This window comes from Stenella coeruleoalba (genome assembly GCF_951394435.1).
Source record: "Stenella coeruleoalba genome assembly, chromosome: 20".
NCBI classification, from domain to species: Eukaryota; Metazoa; Chordata; class Mammalia; order Artiodactyla; family Delphinidae; genus Stenella; species Stenella coeruleoalba.
In genome coordinates, this window is record NC_137166.1 from 41,694,368 (window position 1) to 41,712,759 (window position 18,392).

Sequence of the window (18,392 nt, forward strand, 5' to 3'; positions counted from 1 at the left end):
TGCACACACACTGCAGACACATACACACGCACCACAGCGCACATCAGCCCCCATCCCAGAAAGTGCAGTGCTCGGGGCCTCAGCTCTGGGGACAGCCCCTCCTCCCTACAAAGCCCAGGCCAGCCACACTGTCTCACGTTCCAAGCCCGAGGCCTCAGCCAGGGATGGGAGCAGAAAACCGCCAAGGCTCCAAAGGTTCTAGGAGGGTCGCCCAACCTGGCCCAAAGTTGCTCACCCTCTGTCAGTGCTGCAACTGCCCAAGGAGGCAATTTCCCACCTGCTTAGAGGACCCCAGACACCCCAGCAGCCAAAACTGCCATCAGCTGAGGCCGATTCTGACGCAAATGATGGGAAACACTCTCACATCAAAAAGACACCAGGGCTTCCCTGGTGGCGCAGTGGTTGAGAGTCCGCCTGCCGATGCAGGGGACACGGGTTCGTGCCCCGGTCTGGGAAGATCCCACATGCCGCAGAGCGGCTGGGCCCGTGAGCCACGGCCACTGAGCCTGCGCGTCTGGAGCCTGTGCTCCGCAACGGAAGAGGCCACAACAGTGAGAGGCCCGCGTACCGCAAAAAAAAAAAAAAAAAAAGACACCAAACTTTTGTAAGCAAAGACCCCAAATAAAAACAAAATAGAAGCTCCCACACTCCTGTCCCCACAAAGGCCCGGGGTGAGGAACAGGCGGAGCACCAGGCTGCCCACGAGCCCCCGGCGTCTGCAGCCCTGACAACAGGACAGGCTGTTTACACGGAAAGCGGCAGATCTACAGACAGGGGTGTTGTTTCCCTGGATGACTTTGGACTGCAGTGTCTGCCAGATGGATTTTCAAAAGCCATCAGACAGAGACTCAGAAGGAAGCTGGGGAGCTGAAGGTCAAACGTTCAGTCCAGTGGGTCTGGACTGCAAAGGCCAGGTAATCCCATCAGCCTCACTCCCGCCCTATTGATCATGAGCGTCTGGAAACAGCTACACACATCACATCTGGCTGCTCCCCACCTCCAGCCCCAGACAACCAACCCCTTCCACTGCCCTGTTCCCATCGTGCCTTCTCTCCCAAAGGCTTGGGACGTGGGGACTAGGGGAGGGTCACACCAGAGCAGAGGAAGGGAAAGGCCTGCCGGGGATGGGCACGGAGGGGAGCCAGGTCGGCAAGAGACAAGGGGCGAGCTATCTGCTGCAGAGCTGGAACGCCCGTTGGGACCAGCTTGCGTGGTCTGGCCTGCCCAGCGCATACATGGAGCCTTTCCAAGAGGGAGACCCACCTTACAGACCCATTTGTACCCTCCAAGGTCCGTACCAGACAATCAGCTGCCCTGGCAAAGCAGGGACAGACTAAATGAGAACTTTTTAACAGTGGCTCTAAAACCCAGCCGCGGTCAAAGTGCAGAACATCATTCCTGTATTATTGGAGATTATGCTCTAGAACAGCCAACCGATAACAGCTGCTCCCCGACCAATCAGGTCCTGGGTTTTAGACCCTCAAATCGGGACCTCCCTGGTGGTCCAGTGGTTAAGACTCTGCACTTCCACTGCAGGGGGCACGGGTTCCATCCCTGGTCAGGGAACTAAGATCCCACATGCCGTGCAGCTTGGCCAAAACAAAACAAAAACCCTCAAGTCAAGTGCTGTTTGGCTCCCCAGATGATGGCTGTGAGGAGGCAGGGTGAGATTTGCTCAGCTTCCCCCAATGGAGTGTGCAGTCCCCCAGGCAGGGGCCACGCCCTGGAGGATGTCCACCCTGCCCTACGGACAGGCACTCCCTGACTTAGAGTTAGCTCTGCATAAGCAGCGGCAGCAGCAGTCAGAAGAGGGGACGCACTCAGAGCCCCTCCACACCTCCTGACAGAAACTCACCACCGTCCACGCCCACGTCTCACCATGCTGCATCTCTGCCTGCAGCGCTGCTGAGCAGTGGGCATCTCAGCACGCCCTGAGCCAAGAGGCGGGGCCACAGGGAGGCTGAGAGGGCAGCCAGGCCAAAGCCATGGGTGCCGCCCAGGCACAGGAGCCACTGGCAGGACGGGCTGAGGCTATAGCTCTGTGATCACCTCAAGGTGCGGGGAGGGCTCCGGGACAATCTCCTCACGGAGACCAGATCTAAACTCTCACCAGGAAACTCCTCCAGCTACCAGGCTTTGTGACAAATCACCCTGACACGCAGCGGAGTAAAAAAGCATGCGTCACGTCCACGGACTCGGAAGGTCGGTGCTCGGAACAAAGCCCTGAGGGACTGGGGCTTGGAGTCACCCGCTCCAGCGGGCGGTGCTGGCTGTCAGCGGGGCCTCTGGTCCCTCCACGTGGGTGAGTTTGGGTTCCTCACTGAGTGGCGGCTGGGCTTGAGGAGCGAGAACCAGGTGGAAACCGTAGCACACTTCACAGTCTAGCCTCAGAGGTCACACGGTGACACGGCCACGTTCACGCATCGAGGCAGTCACCCGGGTCCTGGCTGAGCGCGGGAGGAGGGAAAAGGTTCCAGCTCTCCATAGGGAGTGGCCACAATACTGTGGACGTTACTAGCTGCCTGTCCCCAGCACCCTCGCCGCCCATTTCAGTGTCACAGATGTAACCACTCCACAGTGACCATGATGTGACCATGATGTCACAGATGTAACCGCTCCCCAGTGACCACCACTGTGACCATGATGTCACAGATGTAACCACACCACTGTGACCACAGCCCTGCGATGCCTCACGAGGGCATCACCGCCGTTCCACAGATAAGGCATCGGAGGCCCGACAGTGGCCAGACCCGCTCCCCGGAGAAGCCCGCTGAGCTGTGGGAGCCCTTCCCTGGCCCTCTGCACAGAGCAATGTCCCTGCAGCAGCCGGCTGCCTTATCATTCAAACCAGCCGCAGACCCACCAGCCTACCTGGTACTGAGTATTTTGGGCCCACGAGGCAGCAAAGGCTGCAATGTATACATTAGCCCAGAATAAGCACTCTCCTGGCAGAAACGACACGCTGGAAGGCGGCGAGCATTTGGCAGGATCCTCTGATCACCTCAAGCATCCCCAGTTAAGTACAGCTTCTGCCTCAGTGCCTCTGAGCAGGCAGGAACGGCTTCCGCGAGGGGTGGACAGGGCCAAGGGCCCTGAAGCTGGCAGGCACCACAGATGATGAGGGAGGCAGCCGCTCAGGCTCACCCAGGCCTCTGGCCTCACACTTCTCCCACAGCACGGCCCTAGAGCACGACCCTGTCTCCCAGGTGAGCCAGCTGAGGCAGGGCCTACATCCTGGGGGCCACAGAGCCTAGCCCAGAGGCCGGCAGGCGGGAGGCACACAGTAACGCCCTGCACTGCACGTCAGTGATGGGCTTCAGAGAAGGGCCCCAGGCTGCCCTCCCCACCACACCCAGGGAGGGGCTGCCTCCCAATGACCCAGGCCAAAGCCTCGGGCATCTTAACAAAGCTGGGAATCCGGAATTTCAAGATTAATAATTAATAGTACCTCCGAACAAACGTGACCGTGGTCTGTGTCTCCAGCTCTGACACTCCTTCCCAGCAAAGGGTAACAGGCTCTGGCCCAGAGTAGGCTGTTAGCGGGCCTGCTCACTAACCCTCCCCCTTGCTAATTCTGCCTCCCGCCCCCCGCCGCTTGACACCCACAGCCCAGGCCCTGCACCCACCCCCACCCCAGCCAGCCAGCAGTCAGCAGGCACGGTCACACGCCCCGGGGTGCTCCGTACTTTCCCATCCAGGTGGCATGGCTGGCAGGTAACCTGGGCACAAAGAGCGTCGACATCCCAGTGTCCACGTCCATCGTGCCGTAGCAGCCTGGCTCGGTGACACCGAAGGCCCAGTGAAAGAAGGACTCCTGTGGCGGGAACAAGGACCCAGGTCACCCCGTCAGCAGGACAGCAACGTGAGGTGCAAGGAGAGAGGTGGGGTATCTGACCGAGCGCTTTCCTCCCCGCACCCTGGAGAGTCAGCTCGGGCTCCCTGGCTCTCGGAGCCTGACCCCCAGCCTCACACCACCCTCCACCACAGCACTCTGCCCCCCTGCACCAGCTGCAGGCTGCCGTCCCCTCCTTCCTCCTGGCTGGCTGCTCAGACCCTGCTTCAGGCCCGTGCCCCAGCCCCACCTGCACCCCACCTCACCGGCCACCCGCGTCAGGTCCCAGACAGGGCAGGTTAAGACACGGGTGCCCAGGAGCACCACAGGTTCGTCTCCGCCTTGCCCGCACTCCCCTCCCTCCCCCCACCTCTCTGCTACCCCCACTGCCTGCAGGCAGGCAAGATGCCACCTTGACTTAGACGCCCAGGCCAGGCATCTGCTCAGAAACGGACTCCTCCGTTTAGGACTTCTTCCTTCCTTCTCCCACCCCCGGGGCAGCTGATGACTTCAGTGTTTAGCATTAAACACGGAGCTAAAATAGCGTTACAAAGGTATGAAGCGGAGGAGGCGCTCTTCTAAAATTAATCTTGCATAGCACCAGTAAGAGAGCCAACAGCTGAGTTTAGGAGATCGGTTTTTAAGCCACAGACTATGGAAACCTCAAGAAGCATCAAGACTAGTCCGAGAAAACCTATTTAGACCCGCACGTCTCCAGCAACAGGGACGGCAGGCTTGCAGCTGCAAGAACGGCGTGGCAGAGGGAAGCCCTGCAGGAGGAGGTGCTTTCCACGGAAAACACTGGGCCGTGGCTCCCGGCAGTGGATCTCCGCCCGTGCCCTGCGGGGTGGACGCTGTCCAGCTGCAGAGGCCACGCCTTACCACCCGCTCTCCACACTTAGCTACCCTCTGGTTCCCCTGCCTCCTCCCTGACCCGGATGCTGGACGCCCATGTCCTCTCGGCTCTGCCTGCCCCTGGGGAGTTCCCAGCGCATCAGACCTCCAGTCAGGGCAGCGCAGGGAGGAGAGGAGAGCGCTAGACTTGGGGTCGGGAGATGGGTTCTAAATAATCCCAGCTCCACCTCTAGCAAGTCATTTTCCTCTGAGCCTGTTTCTTCATCTGTAAAGTGGGGCCGGCTCAGGGCCCTCCTGGCTTTCTGGGCGAGCTCCTCTGTCCAGTGTCCTCGTTCTCGTTCCTGGGAACCGAGTGATGCCAGTGATTCTCAGCTGAGGCCACCACATCCAAGCTGGCTTCCTGCAGCTGGGCCACCCCTGCCCCACAGGGTTCCAGAACCTCGAGGAGCCCCTGGACCACTTCCCAGAGGAGGAAACCAAACCCCAGTGAGGGTCACAGGGTCGGCACCGGCCAAGCCGGGACCAATGCCCGGGCTGCCGACTCCTGCTTAGACCCTGCTCACATGCCTCCTCCCAGGACCTCTGCAGCCCCCGTCCTCCTTGCTGTGGCAGAATCTGGCCCCAGGAACTCAGCCCGCCCCATCTGCACCTCTCCCGGGCCAGGGAAGGCTGCCCAGCCCGCCCTCTGAGGTCCAATCCTGTGGATACTACCCCCGAGCCCAGAAAGCCCATCCCAAGCTCCACCAGTCAGAATTCATGCCGGCCTTCAGGGCTCACACCAAATACTGCCTCCTCCACGAAGCCTTGCCTGCTTGCTCTCCCAGGAGCATCGTCTCTCCAGACTCTGACCTGAGAGAGCTGAGGCTGGCTGGCGACAGCCCTGACCCCTACAGAGGGGGCTCCCTGGGGACCTAAGCCTCGGCCTGCTTTCAGAGAGCCTCTTCAGGGTCCCCCAGGGGGCAGAGCTGCCCAGGCCCACCAGGCCTGATGCTGGAGGAGGGCAGACAGCCCACAGCGGGCCTAGTGCACACTCAGAGATGTGGGAGGCTGCCGGCTGGGCTCACCTGGCGGAAGACGACCCCGGTGTCGGTGCAGTAGCGCTGAGTCTCCTCCCCTCCCTGCAGCACCACGACAGAGCCAGCCTGCACCGCCGGGTTCTTTCGCAGACGCTCACACAGGCGCCGCCTGTTCAGGGCAAAGAGCGCCAGCGGCACCTTCAGGGTTTCGTTCCCCAGCCAAAATGAGGGTCTGCAAAGACACAAGCACAGGCCGCCACGCAGGCTTCTGTTAGCATCACCAGGCGCGTCCCCCACCCAGAGGCAGGGCCCCCATTAGCACGTGGCAAGCCGGTCCAAGCTCAGCCTGCCCGTGACCTAGAAACAGCCCCTCACTGGGCCGCCGGAGGACCACGGGGGCTTGTCAACCACACCCTCCCCTCCTGTCCCTGGGCACTGGACCACAAGCGGGGAGGAGAGGCAGCTGGGTCTGTGTGACTGGTAGACGGGTGCAGCTCACGGAAGGAAAGTCTGCAGTGGTGTGCAGACACACCCCCAACCCCCAATTCCAGCCCTCAAGGAGCTTCCCATCCACGCGAGATCTGGCCCAGACGACACTGGATCCCTGCCCATGTGTCTGCAGGCCGCCATCCTCTCTGCAAGTCACAGACCCAGCAGCCTGGCCTGTTCCTCACCTGAGCCGGGACACCCACCTGTCCCCAACACATACACAACACACACACACACGCCCAGGGCACGCAGCACCAGGCCCTAAGCTGAGCCAGGCTCGCAGGTGCCACACGAGCAAGGAGGAAGCACAACACGGTGCACCCGGAGCGGCAGCCCTCGGGGTGCTGGCCCTGAGACGGCGGGCAGCAGGCACTGAAGGCCAGGCGGAGCCAGGCCTGGCACAGCAGGCGGGTGTCCCTCCTCACGCCCACACTGGCTTCCCTTTTCACTGAGAAAACACCCCCTATCCTCCTAGCACCCACTCTCCAGACCCCTCCTCCTTGGGCCCCTCTAGACAGCTGCTCCCACCCGAGGCTGCCCCTCCACCTGGGCATGGCCTGCCCCACCCCTCGCCCTTCTCCCCACCCCCGCCCCCCAAGTTGCTCCAGCATCAATTTTCCCCTCTCAGGACCATTCTCAGCATCCAGACATACAGGACCCTCACCCGGCTTGAAAATAAATAAAAGCACTCCCCTTGACCCCCGTGCTCGCCAGCCGTCTGTTTCTCTCTCCCTTTGCAATAAATATGCTCTGAAGAGTCACCCAGCCCATCCCCGTGTCCTGGCCACCCGTGCTCTCCTCAATCCACGCCAGCAGACCTTGGCCCACCCCCTCCTGCACTACAGCCCCTGCCAGGCCACAATGGCCCCGTGCTCCTGAATCTGCAGGTGGCTTCCCAGTCCTCAGGGGGCCTCGGTGCCCAGGACACTGGAGGCCACGCTCTCTGCTGAAACCCGGCCCCGCACCGGCCCCTCCGGGACCCCCTCCGTCCTCAGCTCACCTCCAAGCTGGAGCCCAGACCATGTGGCTCATCCCCATCTCCCACCCGGACAACTGCAGGATCTCTTAGCTGCTCCCGGCCCCAGCCTCTGCCACAGCCTGGTCTGCACCCACCCAGAGGGACCCTTGAAAAGTGGCAATCCCAGCAGGCATTACCCTGCTCAACCCCTCCCCGCCTTCTACTGCCCTTACAACATGGTGCAGACTTACTCCCAGCCACAGGCGCTGAGGGGAGCCGCACAGGCATCCCACCCTTCCCTGACCTGCGAGGACGCTCCCACTGGGGGCCTCCACTGCTGCTGTTCCCTGTGAGGAATGCTCTCTCCCAGGGCCTACCAGGCTCACATTCTTGCTTTACCCAGGCCTCTGGAGAAATGCTCCCCCTTCCCGGGAGCTTTTCCGATAACCCCATCCAAACCTATCCGCTACTCTCTTCCCGCCTCTCTAGAACCAGCATCGCTGCCGAACAGTATATATTCACTTGCTTGTTGTCTCCCCGGGTAAAGTGTAAGCTCTGTGAGGGCAGGGACCTTGCCTCCTTCCCGGCACCTAAAATAGTGCCATGTGAATGACTAAACAAAGGAAGGAAGTGCAGTCGTAGCAAGCGGGCCGGGGGCCAGCAGTCAGGCAGTGGGTGTGACGTGTGTTCGAGGGAGGCCCTGCAGGCTCTCTGGCCCGCAGGCAGCAGGCATGGAGGTCCAAGAGGGGAGGGACAGCCCAGAGCTGGTGCAAGGGAGGGGGCTCTGCCTGGGGCTGCAGTGAGAGTTGGGCAGATGGCACCTGCCCTCACGGCCCCGGGGCACCTCCCACACTCACCTGGCCATGGGACCCTCAGAGGAAGGTGACACCTCCTGCACGTCTTGGCTCCAATGGTACTTTCTCAGGATGGCTTTCCCTGGCTTCCCTCTCTAACCTTGCATCTCTCTCCCCGGCCTGTCCCCCCACTTAGCCCTGGGCCAGGCTTCCCCCACTCGTGTCTCCAAATCCACTCTCCCACTCTGTCCAGGCCTGGCCCACGAGGACCTCGTTAGCTCCAGGAGGATTTGGTGACTGGGAGGCAGAGCAAGAGGCTGGAGAGTGGGAAGAGATGGCGGAGGACAGAGAATCCATTCCCGGCTCCCTCCCTGGGGAAACCTGGAGCTACAAAGGCCGCTCATTCTCCCCCCGCCCAGCCTGCCCACGGCTGTGTAAGCCCACCCTGCATTACACTCTCTTCAGTCACCCCTCGGACTGAGGCTCGTCCAAGTCCCTGCTGAAAGGACGCGTTCACTGTCCGACATAAATGTGTCCTGGTGCTTGCTGGTGAGGTCCGCCTCTGTCCACTAGAATGGAAAGCCCATGAACAGAGAGATCTGGGTCTGCTCTGGTCCCTGCCGCCCCGTGCTAGCACTATGTTTAGCACACAGCAAGTACTCAAGAAATATCTGCTGAGTGAACAACTGTCACAAGGTGCGGCCACCCACAGAGCTGTGCGAAGTTGCCACATCAGCCCCAGAGGGGCAGGAAGCAGAACCCTTGGGCCGGCCTGGCCAGGAAGGGTGGAGGGGTCTTGCCCACCCCGCACATGCTGACAGGACTATAGCCTCCCTGCTGTCCCCCTTCCCGGGCATGGGCCCCACTCACCCTCCTGGGCGGGTGGACACAAGAAGCCAGGGCTTCCTCTAAGCCGTGCCACTTGCTTGCCACGCTCAGCCACAAGGATGAAAGGACAGAGGTGACAGCTCACAAACACGCCAGCGCCCCAGCTGGCAGTGCTATCAGGAACTGAAAGTGCAGCCACCAGCACCCGTGCACAGAGTCCCCCAAGCTCCCTCCCATTCTTTCCCCTCACTCAGCAAAGCCCATGGAGGGGCTGGGCTCAGGGAAGAGCCTCGTCTCTACAGACTCCCAGCGGCCCAGAGTGAACAGCACCAAGGCACTGCTGCAGATGGCCTCGGCCAAAGGTGCCTAGACCCATGCAGACTCAACAGCACAACTGCCTGAAAGTGCCCAGCCTCGGCCGGCGGCCTGCACAGCCCCACCCACCTCATCCCCCCCACCACCCCCATGCCTCACGCCCCACACACCTTCTTCCTTAAACACACCAGCTACCGGGTCCACCTGGACTGCCACCACGTCCCCACCTGGAAGGCTCTCAGAAGGGCTGGGCTTTGTCTTATCCAGAACCTTCTGAGAGACCTGAATTCCTCAGGGCACCCAGACAGGACCTTTGTGGCCCAAGGGCCAAGCAGCCCAGGTCAAGACAGGAAATTCAATACGCTCCCCCCTCCTGTGAGCATCAGCTGCTCCTGCAAAATCTACAACACTATCTAGTCGTCCATGGGCTCAGCCGGAACAGAGGAAGGCAGCCTGGCCAGAGCCCCCAGGCACGCCGACGGCTGCAGTCATTCATCACGGCAGGGTACCCCAGAATCAAGGTTTATAGAGACATGCCCTTTGATTTCTCATGACATAAACCAACCCCTCAGAGAGAATGCTGGGCCCAGAGCCATCGCAGGTGGCTTCGCCCTGCAAGTTCAGCAAAAGCAGCACCCATAAAACATCCCCAACTGGTTTCTGCTGGAGCTTTTGCTAACTGGCACCCGGAATCTAAAAGGCAAAAGCCAGGTCGTCCCCGAGTCCAAGTATAAATAAGGCACTTTACTGCAGGCAGCCAAGGGCACAGGCAACGCCCGGGGAAGACCGCAGGGGCTGGCAGACGAGGGCTCCAGGGTATCAAAGAGACACACAGAACAAGCTCCAGCCCCCAGGGGCCAGCCCACCCCCTGCCAACTGCTAGAGCCCAGGACACGGCCAGTGACCAGCCCCCACGGGAGGTGTGATACCACTGCTCCAAAACTCTCCCGTCCCCCAGATCAGCACTGAGTCAGCCCCTCCTTTGACCTCAATGGCCACCTGCAGGGTTCTCACCCAAGGGATTCATGCATAGTGTTCAGGGAGTCCACCTACTTGGATGGGAAAAAAAATTATATCTTTAGTTTTTCTAACCTCACCTTTAAATTAACATTTTCTTCAATTATTAATGTAAGCAACAAACCACAACAGTCTCGGCAGTGTGTGAATCTGTCACCAACAGAAATCCGAGGTATTTTCATGTCACCTTACTGATGTCACAGTACCTCAAAATACCACTTTTACTCATCACTACTTCAACACTGAGGTGGTTCTTAGACCTGCTGCTTTTATTATTTAATGTATAAAGAAGCTTATACTACTATACCACAAATTTATTTCTTAACATCTTTATAACTGTATTTCCATATAATTGGTTTGCCCTGTAATCCTCTGTATTTTATTTCGTCACGCTGAGAGTCATGTAAAGGTCTCACGGATGCCCATGGGGTCCACAGCACAGACAAGGACAAGATCCCTGCACTAGGATGGGACACCACTTCTGGATGGGGCCATGCTGCTAAGCTTCCGGCAAGAGAGGCCAGTCAAGGACCGCCTGCTTCCTTGGCCATAGCCTCCAGCTCAGGCCAGGCACCGAGCCCACCGAGCCCTCCGGCTGCCTGTCAGCAGGGCCAGACCACTCACCCTGGCTGCAGGGGCCTCACGGCAGCTGGTCAGCATCTCCCACCCTGCCTACCTTTCTCCTGAGGAGGGTCGGGGGGCTAAGCACACACAGGGACCTGTGTGGAGTCAGACCAGGCCTGGGGAAGGGCATGGGAAGGCAAAGGGGCACTCGGTGGCCAGCCTGCCTCCACAGACCCACCCCTCCCCCCAGCCCCCAAGGTCAACCCAATGCGTCTTCTCCAAGAGCACCAGGTTCATATCAGGGTGGGGACGGGCTCTGATCCAGAACCTGGCTCCTCCAGATACTTGCCCTCCAGAAATGCTGACTCCAGCGTGAACTATGACCCCACAGGCACACACCCAGGGCAGCTCACCTGCTGCTTATCACCGGGCAAAAGCCCTCTGGGCAGCAGCTCCCTGAGGTCACTCAGTTAAAGAATTAAAGATACTCCTTCAGAGATATGGGGATATATGTTTATGTAGAGCTGATTCACTTTGTTATACAGCAGAAACTAACACACCATTGTAAAGCAGTTATACTCCAATAAAGGTGTTTTTTAAAAAAAAAAAAAAGATACTCCTTCACCCTATTCAGAGTTCTGTTCCCACTCCCACCCACAGCTCCCTTCGTCAATCACTGAGGGCTCCGTGCAAAGCAGGATGGCATGTCGGACTAGTAAAGTAAATCCTCCTCTTATTCATTAGGCACCGTGTCACCTAGCACCAATCACTGGGCGGCCACAGGGCCCTGGAGACACAAACTGAACTGGTCCCTGGGCTCCAAGGATGCCGGAGAGACATGAAGGGAAGCAACCTCTCACCCAACCGTGATGGGCAGGAGTGCAGATGAAGAAGAGCATCCTCCTGCCAGTGGGAAAAACTGGGATTCTCTGGAATATTGAGCAGGAAGCCTTGACTGGAGGTCAGGAGGGAGGGGGGTCAGGAAAGGCTTCTAGGAGGAGGAACCATCTGAGCTGAATCTGCAAGTATGTGAACGATATGTCAGAGGATGAGGACTCTCCAGGGCCAGCCGGTGAGTGGGCAAAGGGAGGTGGAGAAAGGAAAAAGCCATGTGGGGGAGCCGATGCAGCAGGTCTGGCAACAGCAGAGAAGTCTCATCTCTGTCCATGGGAAGCTCGAGGCATGACTCAAGGAGAAGGCAGGGCTCCCTCCCACCAAGTGATATTGGATTAGGGGAGGGGCTGCAGACGACCTCACGGCAGACTCTCTGGGGGCTGTGGGACCCTCTGTCTCAAACTTGAAGTCCCTGCCCAGGCTGGCAGGATAGAGCAGGATCAGCCCTTAAACACCCCCCAGAAGAGCTTCTGAAGTTTCTAGTTGAATCTGAGATACCAGCTTAGGGCTTCCACTACTCCCCCCATCACGTGGCGCACACTCCAAGCACCCAGGCCTCCCTGGGCCCAGGGTCTAGAAGGACTCTCCAGGCAACCAAATCCAACTCCTGGGGAGCCTGTGGCTGTGACTTGACGGTATGGTGCCTCATTATGCCTGACACTCTCATCTGTCCTGTGTATGCAGCTGGGCACCGAGCTTTGCTGGAAACACACTGGCAGCCTCTTCCACTTAAAGAATCTGCTGGGCTCTAAGTGTCCAGCAGGGTAACCCATACCAGCCTGGGACGGCTCTTGCCAAGCAGATCCTGCCAATCTCTGGAAGCTGCCTGCACCTGTCAGGTCTCCCTTCCGATTACACACCTCTCCAAGGCCTCTGTCACTCAGTTTTCCTGCTCCATGGCCCAGAGAATCAGTTTTGCTATAAGCGCCCTCCTTCCAGGATTCAGCCAGCTCTAGACTCACGCCCATCCAATCACCAGCCTGGTTCCCTGTCTCTTCAGGAGAGCAGCAGACCTCAAGCCAGCATGGAGCCCTGAATCCAAATGCAGCCCCTGGAACTCCCTGTGACCACCTGGTGGCCCAGATATAGGGGTAACTGACCCACATCTGGGCACTGGCCTACACCTACTGCTCACTCTGCTCTTTAAGACAGGGTCACAGCGTTTCCCTGGTGGCGCAGTGGTTGAGAGTCCACCTGCCGATGCAGGGGACACGGGTTCGTGCCCCGGTCCGTGAAGATCCCACATGCCGCGGAGCGGCTAGGCCCGTGAGCCGTGGCCGCTGAGCCTGCGCGTCCGGAGCCTGTGCTCCGCAATTGGAGAGGCCACAACAGTGAGAGGCCCGCATATCGCAAAAAAAAAAAAACAAAACAAGACAGGGTCACAGGCTGGGTTCAAGGATCTGGCCCTAGATTCCTTGACACTCATCTGGGACTTTGCAAGCATAGCTCTCTGCCTCAGGGGTGCTCAAGGACTAGCACAAATATCATCCAGGGAGTGAAGCCTACCCACACTCTCCTCTGAGCTCAGAATCCATGCCCGTCAATGGCACACACCAAGACTAGAGGCGTGACACCTACCCCAGTGGCCCATGAACACGTAAGGGTAGGCCCAGTACTGTTCCTGGAATACAGCAGGTGCCTATTAAGTGCTTGATTTGCATGTCCTAAGCTCTCCCAACCTTGGAGTTGGGGGCCAACTGAGGGGGCCATTTTCTGTTGCCACTCTCCCTACCTTCCAAAAAGAGAGATGCATTTAGTCCCAGTTCCCCCATTCTGATCTCATTTCCAGCCTGGCATCTGGGGCACTGCCCTCTCTCTACCACTCCCCTTCCCAGCCCCCAGCATCTCCAGGCCCAAATGCCGCCCCCATAATTGGCCCTTGCCCTGAACTCATATATAGCCCAGGGGATAGTCTTCTCAAAAGCAGATCTGAGCAGATTAAAAACCCTTGGAAGTTTCCAGTCCCTTAGGACAAAGTCCGGAAAAACCAGCTGGGACACTGCCCTCCAGCACAGGGACACGCTCCACTGTCCCCCGTCCCCAGAACACTCTGAACTCTCAACCTTTGTTCAGATGTTCCTTCATCAGGGACAACGCTTCAGTGAGCCCACCTGTCCACATCTCCTGCCACTAGGACCATTCAGCATTCTTTCATTCATCAGAATTTATGAAGCATCTACTACGTGCAAGACAGGTACTAACAATGTCCAGGAGCACACGAGACAAAGGCCCTGACCTCACACTTTAAATGGAGAGAAGACAAGAAACGAGTTGTTTCTTTTTTTGTTGTTATGTACTATATAATTTACCAGGTGGTGATAAGAGTAGGATAGGTGCTCAGGGAAGTCTTCTCTGAGAAGTTCCATCTGGCCCTGAAGGAAGAGGAGAAGTGCCCCGCTAGGGAGGGGATTCCACGCCCATCTCAAACGCTGCCTCCTCCCGAGGGCCCCCAGGTCCCCAGCGCCCTGGCAACGCAGTTTTCCCATCTGAGGGTCGTGACCGTGAATGTGCGCGTGGACCCCACCTCGGCCGCACAGTGGGGACTCCACACGCGCGGGTGGGGCCTGAACGCCACTGCGGCCCCGAGGGAAGTGGGCAGTGGCCAGGGAGCTGACTCGGACGCGCAGCCAGACGCCCCGCGCTGGACGCCCAACCCGCGCGAAGAAGCGCGCTGCCCGCGGCCACACTGCACGCCCGGCGGGGACGCGGCCCTGCAACGGGGCTCTCAGCCACTGTCCAGCCGGGAGGCCCAAGCCCCCGCTCCGCGCCGCCATGCAAGGGCCGGGGACAGCAACAGCACTCACCCGGTGGCCGCCGCCATGCTTGCCCAGCTCCAGCGTCACGTGAAGTGAGGCGTCAGCTGAGCCCCACCGGGTCCCACTTCGCGGGGCGGGGCCTGGGCGGGGCCAGGAGCCATTGCCCCGCCTCCTCTAGTGAAAAGGCTCCTCAGGACCCGGAGGGGCGGAGCCCTGAAGGAGGAGATGAATCTATCTACTCGCCGGCCCCCGGCTGCAGGCGAGGGGCGGGGCTCGGGTGGAGGCAGAGGCCTTTCCAGAATAGGAGGGAACTTCCCGGCGCAGTGGATACCTTGATTCTGACCCTGACCTGGCGTCCCAGCCTGCCCAGGGGAAGGACACCTTGGGAGAGGGAGCCTCTGACCCAGTCAAGGGACGGGGCAGAGGTGACAGCTGTTGTTTAAGAAGGGAAATGGCTGGAGCAAAGCCCAGGGCAATTGGAATAAACTAAAAGTTCAGTGTCCAGGAGGGGGGTGTGGGAGTGAGAGGTGCAGCCTCAGAGGTAAGCAAGGGTCAGATCTTGCACCGCCTTGAATATGGGGATGGGGAGTTAGGTCTGTTGGGCCCTTTCCAAGCTCCTTCAACTGCAGAATGGAGAAGGACTTGGGGACAGGGAGGCCAGTGAGGAGGGCTGGGGAGAAGTGGGCACAGGGAGGGCACAGTTCAGAAGAACTGTGGGCATCCCCCTCTGCCCTGCTGGGTACTCTTGTTGGGTGCAGTGTCCTCCAGAAGGCTGGGGAGTGGGACAGGAAGGGTGGTGGTAAGTAGATGTTCCAGGGGAGCTCCCTGTGTTGCCGGTGCCTTAGAATAATAGTAATACTAACAGGTACGGGGCACTCAGTGTGCCCCAGTGCTTTACAAATGTCAGTTCACTGAATCCTCACAATAGCCCTGTGAGGTAGGCTCTGTCCTTAATGCCATTTTACAGATGAGGAAACCGAGGCCCAGAGAGGTGGATAACTCACCTGAGTTCACACAGGGGCTGACCTCATGCAGTAGTGAGTTGGTAGTGATTCACACTGGCTCAGTAAAGGAAGGGGCCCCAGGGCTGATGGGAGAGGTTACCCCTTGAGTCCCAGCCCCCACGAGGGTTATGCAGATGTGTGTGGACAGGATGTGAGGCCCAGCACGTGCCCATGGGCTTCTTTACCCCACCCCCAGCTATCTCACAGCTAGAAGTAGCTTCTCTTTGAAGACCTTGGGTTTGGGAGTGCCTCTTGTTTCTTTGTCAGAACAAGAATGCGGGTCACCATGGCTGAGCTAGGGAGGCCCCAGGGACTCGGAGATGGAGAAGCAGCTGTTGTTTGTTCCCACAAAGCTGGGAAGAGAGCAGGCCCCTTAAAGAGGGGGAGGAATCAAACGAGAGCATAAGCAGGGTGGGTGACACAGCGTGCCTGCTTCAAGTCCTAGCACCATCCCGGGTTTACTCATCTGACAGGTGGGGGCTAATGGTATCGCCTCACGGGGCTGCTGTAGGGTTTCATGAGCAGACATCCAGGCACCTTCAGCCTGTGGCACAGCTAAAACGGCCAAAGCCATGAGGAGGAAGGTGGCACCTCCAGACAGCCCTTCCCACCTCCCTGACAGAGATAAGACCAAGGAGAGTTGATGGAAGAGGGAAACTCCATCCTTCCTCCCCCTTCCCGCTTCCTCCAGGCAGGACCCCAGAGACGATCTGTCCGCCCTCTTGCCAGTTTCCAGGGAGGAGAGCAGAGGTATAAGCCCCACACCCCACTGCCCAGCCCATTGCCCTGAGAACTTGGACCCGCCCCCCACTTCCCATTAAGCAGTTTCCTACCTTCAGCTAAAGAGACTGGACACTTTTTAAAAATAACGAAGGGTGAGCAGAATGAGCTTCTCATGCTCTTTTTTTTTTTTTTTTTTTTTGCCGTACGTGGGCCTCTCGCTGTTGTGGCCTGTCCTGTTGCGGAGCACAGGCTCCGGACGCGCAGGCTCAGCGGCCACGGCTCACGGTCCAGCCGCTCCGCGGCATGTGGGATCTTCCCGGACCGGGGCACGAACCCGTGTGCCCTGCATCGGCAGGCGGACTCTCAACCACTGCGCCACCAGGGAAGCCCCTCATGCTCTTTTGTGGAAGGAAAACCTGCCCGGGAGCTAATCACAGCCCCTCCACCATTTATTTTGACAAAAAATATGTGAAAATTAAGCCAACTGCCAGCTCTGCGTGCTTATTAATATGAAAAAGAAGTAATTATCCTAAACAGCCACAAGATAATAGGGGGAGGGCACCTACCAGCTGAGTGGAGCTCCCTTGTTTGTGGGCAGTGCTGGGGGGTGGGAGCGGCCTGCCCCTGATTCCTGCCCACCCTGGTCTGTCTGGATGGAGGGTTTGCCCTGCCAGTGAGCCTGGCACAGAGGGCTGCCCTGCTACTGCTCACGCCTCCCCATCAGAGGCTCTGGCAGGGCTGTCCCCACCCGCCCCCCACCCCTGATCAGGGCTCTGGCAGGGGCTCCAGGAGAAGCAGCCTTGGGAGTGGGTGAAGATTACTCAAGCAGGGCCGACCCTGAACGCTGCAGGAAGCCAGGAGGCAATTGGGAAAAGATTGATTTTAGAGAGCTGGAGCCAGAGAGTATAAATCAGCAAGGGAGAGCTCCAGCCAGCACACTCAGGCCTCACACAGCGTCCCCTCTGAGGTCATAGACTGTTGGTTGAAACAGTCTCCCCTCATCGTGACCTACAAGTGGCTGGGAAGCGTTTGCGCTCAGCCAGTCCAGTGGCCAGGGCATCACGACTCTCAGGAAGTGCCCTGCCCCAGCCAGAGACCACAGAGAAAGTTGGTCCCAGGAAGGCTTCTCCTGGGAGCTCCCATGGCTCCCTTTGTCCCTGTGACACTGCCAGGTTTCCCTGCTCTGCCCGCACCGCTCGACCCGGGCACAAAGCTCCCGCAGCTCCATGGACCCTGCTGATGGCTGGCTGCCTGGAGGTGGTTGGCCCAGAGGTGGCAACCAGCCAGACTCTGACTTGGGGCCTCGCAGGGACGTCCCTGCAAGAGCAGGACACGGGCCCCCTCCATCTTCTGCTACATCAGAGGATGCTGGTCTGCCGGAAGGCTCTGTGTGACCACACTGGATGCCAGCTCTGCCCTTACTACCAAGCTGTCTCACGTGCCAGTCTGGGAGGGGACGGGGCCCAGACCCTGCGCTGGAGGTCTGGGCCGAGGAGGAAGAGGGGCCCTCAGCACTGGCCCCAAGGAACCCACCATCTGGGAGGGCCGAGAGCAGGGCTGTGTGACGAGTTGGGGGTTCCTGAGAGATTCTGAGCGGGAGAGCAGTGGGGTCCGAGCCCATATCTGGCGCAGGAGGTGCTGGCAAGAGGCTCTGTGCTAACTGCATGGGGGCACCAGCCTCGGTGGTGAAACCCACACAGGGCGGCATGTGGGGTTTTTGTGACTATTTGCTTTTGCTGACGATAGAAGACTGGGCTCAGGAAACTAGCACCGAAGAGACTGAACAGAAGGAAGAGAAGGGTGCAGGCATGTGCAGGTGGGAGAGGGGAGATGGGGGTGGCATAGTCTAACCCAAGCTCTTCCCTAGTAGGGAAGGAAGGAGCGTGATAGAAATGAAACGCCCAGGAGACCACCTCTCCATCACGGATCTGGTGGATCCCAGCCCTCAGCCTCTGCAACATCAGCAGTAGCGGCAGCCATAGCTCTCCAACTCCCGGGGCCAGCCTGGCCTGCTCCTTCCTCCAGACCATGCCACAGCCGTCACCACCATCCCTCAGCACCCCCAGGGGAGCCCCACACCACGTCACACTCCTCCTGCCCTTCCTGGCCCCGCCCAGCCCTCCTGGGTATCCATCTTCCTGCAGGAAAGAGGCAGGCAGCAGCCCGGGGGGGCGGGGGGGGGGGCCTTCCCTAGGAAGCCCCATCACTGCCTCAAATGAAGTGGTCCCTGCTGAGCACTTTGCCAAGGTCTATGAGGCAGTTCAAGATGAGAAATGGAACGGTGCCTTCGGAAAGGCAAATCATTCCAACAGCACCTTAAAAACATCGAAGGAAACAAGCTCTTTGT

The 18,392-nt window shown here is 59.1% G+C and overlaps 1 protein-coding gene across 1 annotated transcript in view; it reads right to left on the reverse strand.

The window, feature by feature from the left end:
- Positions 1 to 14,457, reverse strand: part of PEPD (peptidase D) — a 114,401-nt gene extending 99,944 nt beyond the window's left edge. Inside the window, exons 1-3 of the mRNA XM_079907767.1 lie at positions 14,367 to 14,457; positions 5,752 to 5,935; positions 3,687 to 3,814 (exon numbers count right to left, since the gene is read on the reverse strand). Coding sequence (XP_079763893.1) covers positions 3,687 to 3,814; positions 5,752 to 5,935; positions 14,367 to 14,383 — 329 coding nt within the window. The 5' untranslated portion in view covers positions 14,384 to 14,457. The remainder of the gene's footprint in view (positions 1 to 3,686; positions 3,815 to 5,751; positions 5,936 to 14,366) is intronic.
- Between the last annotated feature and the right edge of the window lie 3,935 nt (positions 14,458 to 18,392).